General features: G+C 37.1%; 1 protein-coding gene across 4 annotated transcripts in view; it reads right to left on the bottom strand.

Annotated features, from left to right (window-relative positions):
- Nucleotides 1-14,693, bottom strand: part of gus (splA/ryanodine receptor domain and SOCS box containing gustavus) — a 99,199-nt gene that overhangs the window by 24,772 nt on the left and 59,734 nt on the right. The window contains exon 1 of one of the 4 annotated variants that reach the window (XM_034978907.2): nt 13,141-13,356. The exons of 2 other annotated variants lie outside the window; for them this stretch is intronic. Coding sequence is in view for 1 of the 2 variants with exons in the window: in XM_034978905.2 (XP_034834796.1) it covers nt 283-329 (47 nt within the window). In the remaining variant the exon portion in view is untranslated. Of the gene's footprint in view, nt 1-282; nt 450-13,140; nt 13,357-14,693 lie in introns of those variants that run through there. One more of the 4 variants, XM_034978905.2, reaches the window with a different exon arrangement.

Below are 14,693 nucleotides of genomic sequence, written 5' to 3'. Positions count from 1 at the left end.
ACCAACTGGAAACTTATTATTTAACAACTTCTTGAAAAATCCTTGAAAGGAATAACAGCATTAATAATTATTTCCTTAAGCATTTCCGCAGATAACTCGGCATCGCAATAAAATCAGGCTATTCTTGTAAGAATATTACGGCAGTTACTAAGACACGCACTTCGAGCATCTGTTCGGCCGGCAGGCAAGCGCGTTGAAAAGAGACGGACACACGTCATTCTTAGCGAGGAGTCAACAAAGGATTGGTCGATCGTGACAGGAAGCATGATGCGGCGAACTCACCGCAGCTCGAGGAAACGGGCAGCCTTTGTTCTCCTTTCACAGGACATGTCGTCAGTTGTTTGATGCACTAGGATGACACTTCACAAGCTGGCCGTAGAGAGCATGCTCGCGGTTCGCGCGCGTGCGTCCGCGCACCTTGGACACTACCACCGGCGGCGAGAGAGCGCGCACACTGAACTGAGCACTAGGCCGCCAGTTCGCTACCTGCTCGTGGCCGTTTCCGTGGCGAGGTGAAGCGGAGGTGCGCATCGCGGCGCACGAGCAGGTACGCGACCGCACACCCGCACCATTGTCGCCGGCTGGGAATCGAGGGAGGGGAGAGGGACTCACTTTCCTTAGCAGTGAGCTGCAACATTCGCTAGTCTTTTGAGCCCCATCAAAACAAATCAGACATCTTCAGTTAGCCCGACGACTGTTTGTATAATCACATAGTTGAAATCAAAATTTCAATCATGGCTTAGTTTTGAGTTGAATACACCAGTGACAGTGATAAAACATTTCGATTTCACATTTCTATAGAATGTAAAGCTTGTTTTCAACATAAAATTGTTACATGGTGTGAAAGTAATATTACAAATATTAAAACGCAAGCTTGCGCGCTTTTAAGTCCATAGTTTGATCGCTTTAATTTACACGCAATTATTGTCTGTTCGTTAAAGTTATGAGTGTTATGACTATGAGTCATTTCCCAAGACTGGTAACTTTCACCGACGCTGGTACTTGACTATTAACAAGAAAATGTAGTCAGTGATGAATTTCCGTAAAAATCAGTGTATTCATAATAATTTTAAGCTTCTTTAGCATCTGAGTTGGATACTTTGATTACTGAGCTCAACGAGGTAAGCGTTGGGAATTGTGATGGGACTTGATATGAATATGTCAAAGGCAAGCCTCATGGGACTCAAGCACAGAACGCAAGCTATACCTAATTGGCGAATGGCGGGTGCGAAGATTGAATATGTCTATGAGTAGATACATACATTTTATACGTAGGCCAAATAGTGTCTTTCAAGACAAGATAAGAAAAAGTAGTTGCGAGATGCAACGAAAATGTCTGAAATCCTTCCATTAAAGCGTAAGCTCATGGATACGTAGGTACATTCTCCCTATCCTCACACATGGTATATGACAATCCGTCAAAGACCATGTGTGAATATAGTTGTAGTGATATTTTATGGATATATGAAAAATAAGTGTGTATGACGCAACTTCAAACAAACAAATAAATCGATTTATCTACAAATACCTCTCCTTAGCCCGCTGAGCGACTCTGAGCTTTGTTATGAGGCCTATGACAAGGTTAGCGACCATGTCTCGGATCCTTATGTCATCACTGGCAACACGCACTGTTCGAAGACTTTGGTCTTCAAGCATAGAGGAATTTTGGACAAGAAGACACCTCAAAGCTTCCTGAACGCTGCCCAACCAAGTTGGATTCGGCGGTTGACCTCTTTCTCGAAATTGGACCTATCCAACTGGATTGTGTGTCCTAGGTATATATACTCGTCTACAATTTCGAGTGCAGAGCTCTCAACCATTACTGGGTGGGGCCGGACATAAGCAATAGACATGGTTTTCGTCTTACTCATATTCATTTTTAGACCCACCTGACCTTGCACCGGAAGACGCAGCGTTGGAAGACCCCCCACTAGGTGGACGGACGACATCAGACGAGTCGCAGGGAGCCGCTGGATTCAGGCGGAGCAAAACCGTGACGTGTGGAAGTCCCAACAAGAGACCTATGTCCACCAGTAGACGTCTATCGGTTGATGATGATCTACAAATAAATCAGTAGTTAGGTAGGTACCTATCATCATCATCGACCGATGGACGTCCACTGCTGGACATAGGCCTCTGCAGGGACTTCCACACGCCACTTCCATACATCTACAGAATATCTTACGCATAATTTTCGGATCCGTAGTTTAGTGAATAGTGATGCCTGGACAAAGTAGCGCTGTCTGTAAATCAGATTAGTTTATTGACAACTAGCTGGTGCCCACGACTTCGTCCGCGTGGAATTAGGTTTTCAAAAATCCTGTGGAAACTCGTTGATTTTCCGTATAAAAAGTAGCCTATGTCACTCTCCATGTCTATATCTACATATACCCATGCAAAAAATCACGTCAATCCGTTGCGACGTGATTGAAGGACAAACCAACCAACCAATAAACCAACAAACAAACACACTTTCGCGTTTATAATAAGGGTACTGATTCAATTTTATCAGTGAAAATTTTTCAGATATACTAACTAATTTTATTCCAATTTTTTGTAGTCAATTCAGTATTCAAAATAATAGTGAATCAACATGGAATCAACACAAACTATTTTATTAGGTATCTATTGATTAAGTGAGGGCAGTTCTTAATAAATAAGTATTTACTAGGTTAGTAGCAAAGACGTTATAAAAGCTAGGTGCACGCTATTCCGCTATTAGGAAATGGGCGAAGCAGAGCGCAGAGGATAAAGATTTCATGGCGGCCGTACTGAATGGGGAAAATTGCGCTTTTCAGCAAAATGAAAGCCCGCTATGGTTGCCGGATTCCTTTTAGATAAAAACGGCACATAAATTTTCGGGCTCGTCGCGTCTTTGACACAATATGCACACGGAAGCCGCAATAAAAGTGGCTCAAATTAAATTTGGATCAGATTGTATAGAAACTCGTGTTCGATTCAGTAATTTCATTATGCTTTTCCACCGTGAATCGAAATGAAAAATCATTTTGCTTTATATTTCATGACTTATAGATATTATATTCATGTAACTAAATCGCACGTTTAGAGCATGAATGCTGGGGAGTATAGTGACAAACAAAATCGTTACCGCCGCCGGAAAGAGGATTATTCCCTCACTCTCATAGTTTCTTTCACCTCTGCTGCTCATAGTGTATGCTTTAGAGCGGAGCGAGACCAATAAATAATCTATGGCTTTAGCCTGCCTACTGGCTAAAGCATACGCTATGACCAGCTGCTATCACAACACTGTTAACATATATTTCGAGATGCAACCGAGCGACAAGCACTCTTGACATATATGTATGTGATACACTTCATAAAAGTACCAAGCTAGCATAAAACGCATACTATACGTGATAAGAATTTTACAAATAATATTGGATTGTCCAGTCTGTCTAGTCTAGTCTAGAGGTGTCAAAAAATAATGTACCTAATAAATTTATTAAATATATAAATGTATTCAAGATATTCGTTTTTAGATTAAAACAAAATTGAATACAATATATAATAAGTAGTGAAAATTTGAGAAAATCCTTCCTAAAAAATAACTCAGGCGTTCGATCTTTGATACGCCGCGCGCGGCGCGACCGAGCGACGATATTAGAATAAAATATATTAGGTAGGTACAGCTGAATACAAATATCGTCGCGATTCGACGGTGAATAATTATTACATCGAATTTTCGTATTGGCCTGTTACATGTTGACTGTGATGATACGAGTATGCGGCTAGTATTTTTATCATTTTGTTTGTTTCGTAATAAATTTTGAATGCAGTTTTATTTATTTGTGAACTTGAGTGTCGATAAATATTTAATGCGAATAATTGTAATGTAGATTAGGCAAAATAATGTAGATTAGGTACATTTTTGTGTTGTGATAGATTTGTGTCGCGCGTTAATAATACCTATTATACCTAGTAGATTTGTTCTTTTTGGAAATACTTGCGTCATTTTATAAATCGTATGAGAAAATGTTTTTCAAAGTGTAGGTATTATCATACATTTAAGTATTATAGGTAATAGGTTAGGTACGTGAAGTGGTATTGTTCTTTTTAGAAATCATCATCATCATTTTATAATTCGTATGATAATAAATATGTAGAACTGTATGATAATAAATATAGTAGTTACCTACTAAAAAGATTTTTTTATAGGTAACTAGGTAAACTTACCTACCTATTGTATTGTAGGTATCTACTTGACATTGCTTTATCGTTCTACTTGTTTTTATTTTTACATACATAGGTAGGTACTAGGTACTGTATTCCGCGACAGGTTGAGATGGCAATCGGGGTATGAGGCGGGGGTGACACCCCGCACACCCGCACGTCACCCTCGCTCGCCCGCACTGGGTTAGCACAGGGGCCGTGCGGGTGTGCGGGGCATTCCCTCCCCGATTGTCATTTCGACCTGTCGCGAAGGTATGGATTGGGTACCTATTAAGAGTAAAATTTAAAATTTAAATCAATCGAGTTAAATATAAGCTATACCCTAGTTCTCGACCTTATTGACGGTTATGAGAAAGTTGTTTTTTGTCATATTCTTGTTCAGTAGGTATCATTCATAGATTGTTAAAATGTTGTTCCCTATGTCAATAAGGTCGGAAATCGCTTGCACCCATTTATCTGCTTGCGCCTCATGGTGAAATCGGTGCAAGCAAATCTCGACCTTATTGACGGTTATGAGAAAGTTGTTTTTTGTCATATTCTTGCTCAGTATAATTCATAGATTGCTAAAATGCTGTTTTCTGACGTATGTCAATAAGGTCGAAAATCGATTGCACCCATTTTTCTGCTTGCGCCTCACGGTTCAAGCAATTTTTTTTTTGTAACAAAATAATGTAACGTTAATAATTATTAAATATTTGTCTGTAACACGTGATAATATTGTGATACACACATGAACCTGTATTTGACACCTCTAGTCTAGTCAAAACTACTTTCTTTAAAAACGAAAAATGTGTATTAGCTTCGCTTCTGTCTGGGCGTCCACCGACACGTGATTTTTTTAAATACTTGCTCGCAATACAAAAGATTTTTGTCCAAGCAGTGGAAGTAGGACGCTACCACTGTGAATAGAGAATAAGGAAGAATTGACGTATCTTACAAAACAAGGCCGCCGAGACAACGCAAAGAGCCCCCGTTGATTTCGCAAGCATGTCGTTCCATCGTAAAGAAAATGCTTGGTACATTTTATTTTATTTACTGAGGTCGGGTTACACGTTCATGAAATTTTAGAATTTATGTTTATATCCGAAATTTTTAGTTGTAATATGGTTATAGGTTAGATTAACGTACTTTATAGCAAGGCTAATATAATCCAATTCATGATGTGAAAGAAAACTATACGAGTTCATTGAGTAATGCAGATGTGATCAAGGAATTGATGATTCCATTTCTAATAAAACTAAAATCAGTAAGATACGACAGGGTACATTAGAGAAAAAATTGAACGTAAGGCTTATTATGATGATAGATGAATGGATATAATCATGGAGGTTTTCATTAATCTAGAACCGAAATTGAACTAGCAACAGAAAACTGTGTTCCTGGTGCGCCTTTGACGGCGCCTTTAAGTCGCACGAACGAGCCCGGTCCCGTAGCCCAGCCACCAGGCGAAAAAAGGTGGGCATTTAGAATTTTAAACTCATCGAAGAGGAGGCTTCGATTTGTATAACCTGCGCTCACAGAGAAAACATTATTGTGAACAGGATGTGTAACTCGATTGATATCTGAAGTATCCTATAAACGAACACGGGATAAATGTTTATCTGATCTATGATGTTACAGATATCGTATTGTCAACAGAACTGGGAATCTAATATCCTAACGAACTACTAGTTTAAGTTCCGTAACAAATGCTTTTATTTACTTCAGAACAGAACTTTGCTGCGTTAAAACGAGAACGACGTATTTTGAACTAAAACTTCATTTGAAAAAGTACGAAACACAACAGTGTTAGTCAGAAAATCGCGTTCACTAATGCTGCGGAACTACTTTATGAAATCTAAACTGCTATAAAATAAAATATAAGGATGTAGGTATAGAGCTTCATTAACATTAGAATTGAAGAATTATTATATTTTACAGTAGCTTTAACGTCAATTTCTTCCATGTTAACTTTCGCCATTCTCTACTAATACAAATTATAATACACGGTTCACCCGTTGCTTTTATAATTTAACGAACATTGATGGGTACTTTATTGGGGATGGAATTTAGGCTAATATCTATAGAGCGTACTTTGTCTTTGCTCAGACTTAAGTTTCACTTGAAACGAGACAGATTTATGCCAGGGATATAACGCTGTCTCTTTTTAACAGTGTCTTAAGGCGAGTCACCGAGGCGGGCAGCGCGGCTTTGAAGTAAACCGCTTGGCAACGTTCAAATTCTGTTTCAAACGTATAATTTGAATTTAATAAATTATAGAAGTACTGTTGAAAATCAAAATTTAGCAGGTTCTCTGTATTACTCAAAGACAAATATTTCCATATAAAAATTATTTGCCAAGTCAGAAATTTTAGTATTAAATAATTCGTTTTAGACTTTTATTTCGGCTTATTTCAAGATTTTATTTGATCGAGTGAAGTACTTCCAATTGTGTATCAAAGTAGCACATTCTTTAGACAATGTCTTTAGGTATATTGTATATTTTTAGCAAGGCCATTATTTAATAGAAAATACCAAAAACATTTGATCTGGCAAACCAGTTTTTCCGCTTAGCCTCGGTGACTCGCCTTAAGTCTGAGTCAAAGTGCGCTCTATAGATTTCAGCTTTAGTGGCTGGACGAGGATTGAGGAAGATTGAGGACCGGGTGCGGTGGTTTTTTTTGGGAAAGGGTTATGATCATCATGACAAGTACTGATGACGTTGAATGATGGGGACGAAGACTCGTAATATAAGAATTTTACCGCGATGTTTCCGTATTGCGTGCATGACGTACGTGCTTCTTATAATATTCTTATTACGTGTTGTTTAGATAACAATTTATTGTTACACTACAGTCTCGATGTCTGCAGAAACCTGTAAGAAATGATATCTCTGATCTTTAATTTCCACTTTAAAAGATGTTAAGAAAGATACCGTGCTTATAAATTAATTAAAATCTTTTCAGCGTTCTTCCTTTTGTTCTGTTAAGGGTCGTAGAGTACCTTCCTAATTCTACCTATTCACGAATTCTTGACATTAAATGTTTGGGCCCTAATCAAACATTTTTCAATAAAAGTGCAGCGATAATTTGCGCAGTGCAGCGTTTCATGCTTTTATGTGGCGGTTCACGAAACTACAACATATCAGCTCTAGTTTACAGAGTTGCAGACAAACGTGTTCCTAACTAAACTTTTTACGGTTCTCGAAACAAGGCTTCTTAGGGTAACTGCTTTTCTACTAAACTATCTATAGGTATAATGTAATGTACTTATGTATTAATAATATAATATGCATGTATCATGAAATGCGTCACGACTCTCACCAGCGAGGATTACGACGCACAGAGTGAAATAATTTCCTTTGAAAACATTTACTAATAATAAGAAAAGAAAGGAAACAGTTTGTGATACCTATATAAAGATTTATAGAAAGTTATGGATATACATAGAGAAAATGGATGCACAAGTAGCAATTTAAAAACCTTAAGCGCATTTTGATAATGAAACTAACGCAGGGATATTAATAAGTGAAGTTCAAACAATTTGGTTAATCGTGTTTGATTTAAGGTTTAACACAATCAATCCTAATTGATGATAAAACGTAAAAGTGGAACAAACTGATTAATGGTTCTACAATAAAAACAAATTAGTGCACATCGACTGCAAATTAATCGTCTATTAGTTGATTTATTTCGAAAACCTACTTATACTTTCTTAAATGCTTTTACAATTCCATTCCATTCTTTCAGAATAAGAAAGGGTTTGGTCATAGTACACCACGATAGTCCTCCGGATAGTAATACGGAATCCTTCCCGTCCCAACTGTTCAAAGTTTCAACTCATCGAATAAAGTACCTATGCGAGAACGCATAGTAAACGAACAGATAGACAGACGGACATTTTCATTTGGCTGGATAAACTTTAAAATGCAAGTTAAGAACTCGAGGTGTATGAAAATGTGAAAAGTATATCAGTGGTTTTTTTCTTCGTAGAAATAAACGATTTCATTGAAAGTATTTCGGTTTAGAAAGGAAGGAACTGAACAGTCTGTAGTGCAATACGGACGCCATAATAGAAGATGCAATAAAATGTCTCTTTAGTTAGATCGATGCATTTTCTATTACATACAATGTTACAGATGAAGCCAATTGTACTAACGGCTGTGAAATCAACGAGTTTCTATTTCCTAGTCATGCAACAAAGTAACTTTAACTGCCTATACCTATAGTTTGTTATATCAATAGTAAAAGGTTTCTTTTTGTGTAGGTATGTATCAATAAAATATAGAAAACCACTCTGATATATATTCTTTAGCATACTTTTAATCACTGTTTGTTCATTAAATTAATTTATAAGCGCGTATGCGTTTTTTGTGCGAAAATCTAAAACGTTAAATCGTAGTTGGCCTCACATTTGATTTAGACCACCTAGCCAGTATGATATACTTCTAAGAAGGTGCACCTCGTCCAATCGTATAGTTATAAACGTGGCCGGTGCATTACCGTGCGCTTATTTTCTTAGAACATACCTACAAACACATAATCACATATTCATGGAATTTAGACCTTGATTTTTCCTTGTTTGATATCAATCTATTAATTCCAGACAATAAGTTCGCAATTATTATAGTGATATAATAGTAATTTAGTGGGCGTAAAGCCAGTGGACTACATAACTATATACTAGCCCGGTGCGGGATAGCGCGGGCGACGTGCGGGTGTACGGGGCGTCCCCCTGCCTCATACTCCGATTGCCATCTCAACCTGTCGCGTAATATACATTTATATTTTAAAGGACCTCGCTCTTAGTTCGAACTTTGTGAAGATATTTAAAACGGGATAATAATACTTTTATTAAGTTTCAATTTAATAAGGATAAGAGAGTCAAGACAAAGAACGAGACAATTGTAAACTTTCGTAACAGACGTCCGTCCGTATTTTAGTAGATCGCATTTTCATTTGCTTGAGTTACCCTAAGGTAACTCTCATGCTATATTGTAAGTAGGTACGTACACTAACAACTTAAGGCGCATGTAAAATTAACTAAGGATAATGAGGCAATCATCCGAGCCATTCATCCGGAGTGCGCAAAAGTCCGGAGCTTGGCGCTGTGCACCTCATAATATTGTACTTGTAGCCGTAAGTTGTGATTTTTAAATTTTCTATTTACCCGTGGGAATAAGCTATTTTTCCGGGATAAAAAGTAGCCTATGTCCTTCATGGGGATGTAAGCTAACTCTGTACGAAATTTCATCAAAATCGGTTAAACTGTTGAGCCGTGAAAAGCTAGCAGACACAGACAGACAGACCGACACACTTTCGCATTTATAACATTACTAGAGGATGCCCGCGACTTAGTCCGAGTGGATTTAGGTTTTTAAAAATCCCGTGGGAACTCTTTTGATTTTCCGGGATAAAAAGTAGCCTATGTCCTTCCCCGAGTTGCAAGCTATCGCTGTACCAGTTTCGTCAAAATCGGTTGAACGGATGGGAAAAGGTGTGAAAGGCTAGCAGACAGACAGACAGACACACTTTCACATTTATAATATTGGTATGGAAGTATGGATATGGATTTTTATCATTAGAATATTAATTATGTCATATCAAAGGGTCAAAGAAGAGTTATTTTCAAAAGCTTAATGTTAATATTTACATTAAGATTTTCTGAGTTTTATTAGGAGTCAAGAAAGACAAGTCCTAACTTGGGTTACATTACTGTTTTCATTTCATTAAAGAAATGAGTTTACTGTGTTATGACGCGACGCGATTCAGGGTAGTCACCCTCAAGCTAATACGATTAAAGTACCTACAGAAGTTAGTTGTTTAACTTTAGCAACATGCAAAATTAACTGAGTATAATGAGGCAAGCTTCCAAAACGTTAAAACGGAGTATAATAAAGGCCGTCTTTCCGTACCTTATGCATGCATGCATTATTAAACAAATATTCTTAAGAACTTAATAAGTTCCTAAGTCAATTCAACTAATATTTTCTCTCTCGTTATTGCTTATCATGGGCTTTGAATTATTATGTAGTAGATGATGCCCGCGACGTCGTCCGCGTGGTATTAGGTTTTTAAAAATCCCATGGGAACTCTTTGATTTTCCGGGATAAAAAGTAGCCTATGTGTTAATCCAGGGTATAATCTATCTCCATTCCAAATTTCATCCAAATACATTCAGCCGTTTTTGCGTGATTGAGTAACAAACATCCAAACATCCACACTTTCACATTTATAATATTATACTAGCTGATGCCCGCGACTTCATCCGCGTGGATTTACATTTTTCAAAATCCCGCGGGAACTGTTTGATTTTCCGGGATAAAAAGTAGCCAATGTGTTAATCCAGGGTATAATCTATCTCCATTCTAAATTTCATCCAAATCCATTCAGCCGTTTTTGCGTGATTGTGTAACAAACATCCAAACATCTACACTTTTACATTTATAATATTAGTTGGATTAGGAATTAGGATTATTATTAAGTTGAAACACCCCTTTTAGTAAATTAATATTTGGGTGTGGAACATGGATTAGCTTCAGCTAAAACTAATATTGAAATGGTTAGCTTTGGTCAGATATTATTACCATAGCATATTATTGTGTTCTGCAGAAAATTTATTTTATATAATACCTAATATCAATCTGTACATAAAATGATGATATTGACAGTTCAGATAAAATTTATTCTTGTATCTGTAAACACATTTATATATTTCCATTTCAACTGCCATAAACACGCTCCTTACGATCGTCCCATATCAGAGAGTAGGTACGCCGTACGTGTCCTCATTTCTTGCTTTAGGCGTAGAGTAAGCAATATTTCGATAGCAGCCGTCGAATTCTACTCGGTTGGAAGCATTTAGGAATTTTCGAGATGTCTTTTTGTCTTAAATTTCTGTGCCTGAAAGCCAAATTCTTCGGACAGTTCGTGTTGGCAGTGATGAAATGCGGACCTGAGAGTCGAGACATGATCGTTAACTTTAGGCCTCAAGAAAGCTCAGTCACTCAGCAGACGAGGGATATAACTGAGTTCGAATTTTCTCGAAGTAATTAAATCAGAAATAAGGAGATGCGTACAAGAACCAGAGTAACCGACAGAGCTTAACGGGTTGCGAAGCTATGGCAATGGCAGGGCACATTATTATCTTACTAACGCCACAATTTAACAATCAAAAAGAGTACAATGATACCAAATTTAGATAAATTATTTGATTTTGATTTTAAACTATGAGTGTTTTGCAAGGCAGCACGGCAGGGGCCGGTGTGAGCATCACAGAGACGCGTCGTGCTGCAGGCGCTACGTGCTGCATTTGCTCACACATCCGGCAATTGTCGGCCTTCATAAATCGTCATGTCAAAATGTAGTAATGTTGATGTTGTAGTAGTGTTGAAAATTCCAGCGATTTCGTCAGTGCAAAATGTTGTATTGATGCAAATTAGTGTTTGCTTCAACGCATTATACTAGCCATTCGACAGTGGCCATTTAATATTTATTCATTGTAATTTTTGCACTATGAATATATTTAATTTTCAGATATTAGTGGTCCAACTTTCGTTTGCAGATCGCAGAGCAGTAGTAATTTATTGGTTGCGTAGTTTTTTATTTTTCTGGTTCTTCCTAGAGCGACTACACTTCGATTGAACACCCATTAGAAATGGAAATAAAAAGATAAGAAAGAAGTACTTTTTAATTTTCAAATGCATCTATGTACCACTGGTTCGGATTGCCGTCCTATCGAGAAGAACCACCAAGAAACTCAGCGGTTGCTCTTTTCAGACTCGATTTACAATTATTTACAATTACAATTATTTACTAGATTTATGCCATGTATAAAAGTAACTGCAGTTGCATTGAACAGATGTATGATTCCTTAGCTCTAGTTAGATTTAGGACTTTATAAATAATACCTATTTATTGTAAATGCTAAGTTAAGTTGGATTTAGTCAATCTCATGTACCTACTACCTACCTACAGCTGGCGTTTAATAGGCGTGTAAGGCACTCAATGATAATACCAAGGCTTTCCACTTTCAATATCTACGCACATTATTTTAAAACGACTGGTATAGACTCTAGGTACTACTGAAAAGAATAAAGTAATTTCATAAACTGTTTATAAAATATTAGTTTATAAAATTATAAAACAACAAAAACTATACAGAGGTCGCGACATATATCTAAATTTGGTTATAAGTGCTTTAACGTATCAGAATATTTTATCGTCAATGAAAAAGTTTTCGCAATTACGAGGTCTCAGGCAAGTGAGCGGCTCGGGAAAGAATTTGTCGCCGAAATGTCAATACCAACACGTCGACTTGTTAAGAATTATTCATAAAACCTCGAATACATTTTTAATGTAGGTATCATTCGAACACTGCAAATGCTAAAATTGAAAATGATAATACGGTGACCTCGGCGAGGGTCACACGACTCGAATGCGTTGAGCGCAGTGATAATATGAAACTAGAAGCATTTGCGTATTTGATGATTTATAAACGTCTATGTTTACATGTTTCACGAAGAGGTCATAAGATAACGCAGTCAGGCGATCTAATTATTACAGTATATCGATTTCTTTGTATTTATCAGAATCAGAGTGCGTGAGACTATCTATATATGGCGAAGTTTAAGATCTTCTATCAACTCGACCTGCTTCGTACGATTCAAATTTCACAGCAGTATAAAATTTCCAATTGGTCCTTTCAAGTGCGACTTTCAAGACATTGCGATTCCATATGTAAATTATCAAGGTTTTCGCCAATGTTACCTAAGAAAATAAAAGTTGTTTTCTGTTTTCCTGTTAAATTTATAATAACTCTAGAATAAAATAATATTCTTTAACGAAATCACTGTGTTGTTACTATACCATTAGTTATTATATTAACAGTAGATTAATCATGTATGGTATTATCATTATCCTTTTAATTAAAGTACAATATGTTTGTATTATGTATGACAGAACGACGTACCTTAAGTAGCCCAGTGCAACGCTATTCCGTACACTGTTTCCATAACGCGATACGGTAGAAGTGGTCACAGCGCGTCATAAGAGAATATAAACTCATCAACATTGATCACATAAACAAGAGTCCATACATCGGAATTGTTACAACACTGATCAACAAAACACGTGAACTCAGCAACGCGCCGAAACCAACTGGGACGGACGATCTATTATAGCGGTGCGCGTGCGCAGACTCGGTCCATTTCCCCCACGCAACTTGCTCCGTTAGAATTTGTCGCAGCGATAATGTGTTTCTCTTTATTTCCTTGTGACCTGCAAGTCTCCATAAATGCGTAATGCCCCCTTGTCAAGCTTGTTGGCTGTCACAAGTCGATTGCCCATTAGTGCTAAATGCAGTAAATGCTCGTTAACTGGACAGTTTTTCTAGGAAGTATATAAAATAATACAATGGCCTAGGAATTCCATCAGTTTTAGAACATGTTTAAAAAGCTGTAAATTCATGAATTTCAATGTTATTTTTATCAGGTAGAACTTGATAAAACTGGCTAAATTACCGACTTTTACTATGTAGCTTAGGAGATCTGTTTTTTTGGTATAATTTGATTCTGTTCAGCGGACATAAATAATAAAGGTATTGAAATAAAGAAAGAATCCTGGTTCTGACCTATTCTTAAAAACGCCTAAACGAACTGCGACTGTGATTTTGACGAATTGCGTATAAGACCAACGGCGAACAATGGTTAGCGACTAAAAATCTAAGTAAGTAAAGTAAGGTAGATACGTAGAATTTTTCGAAGAAAAAATAATACTTAATGAAAATATTTAGCTATGTTTACATCATTTTTGATTTGGCTATTATAGCATGCCTCACGCAGAATTTTCTATACAAACTTATTCACTTACCAAAAAATAATAGTTTTTACTTTCGTTACCTTGACTAAAATCCGTATCTAGGCACGCTAACTAAGTTCGTGTAACCCTATTTCAAATATTTGTTATCAAAACGAAGCAGGTAACCTTTGCTAGGTCAATAAGATTTACATTATACCGCTTTTTCCATTCATCATCATGATCACCCATCGCCGCCGTCTCACTACAGAGCACGGGTCTCCTCTCAGAGAGAGAAGGGTTTTAGCCAGGGTCTACCACGCTGGCCAAATGTGGATTGGCAGACTTCACACACCTTTGAGAATATTATGGAGAACTCTCAGGCATGTAAGTTTCCTCACGATGTTTTCTTCCACTCACTAGGCTACCACGGCTTTTTCCATTACATATGCTATTATGTTCATAACTTGTCTCGAAGTTTAACATATTATTTAATGAATATTTAATTCAAGATGCTATGAAAGCTTAGCAGTACATTCGCGTAAGCGGTAAACATAAGCAACGGCATGGAATTATTAAACAACTATTTTACCACACGCAAGAGTGATATCCGTTTGAATTATTTATTACTATGTTGTCTTTGGGGAATACCAGGGGTTAGATTGTCTCAAATAAATTACTGTTATTGTATATTATAGAGCCTCGATAGCTCAATGGACTGAAATCCGA

This window comes from Maniola hyperantus, chromosome 19, assembly GCF_902806685.2.
Source record: "Maniola hyperantus chromosome 19, iAphHyp1.2, whole genome shotgun sequence".
In the NCBI taxonomy this organism is placed as follows: domain Eukaryota; kingdom Metazoa; phylum Arthropoda; class Insecta; order Lepidoptera; family Nymphalidae; genus Maniola; species Maniola hyperantus.
This window is presented reverse-complemented; position numbering and strand designations above follow the sequence as displayed.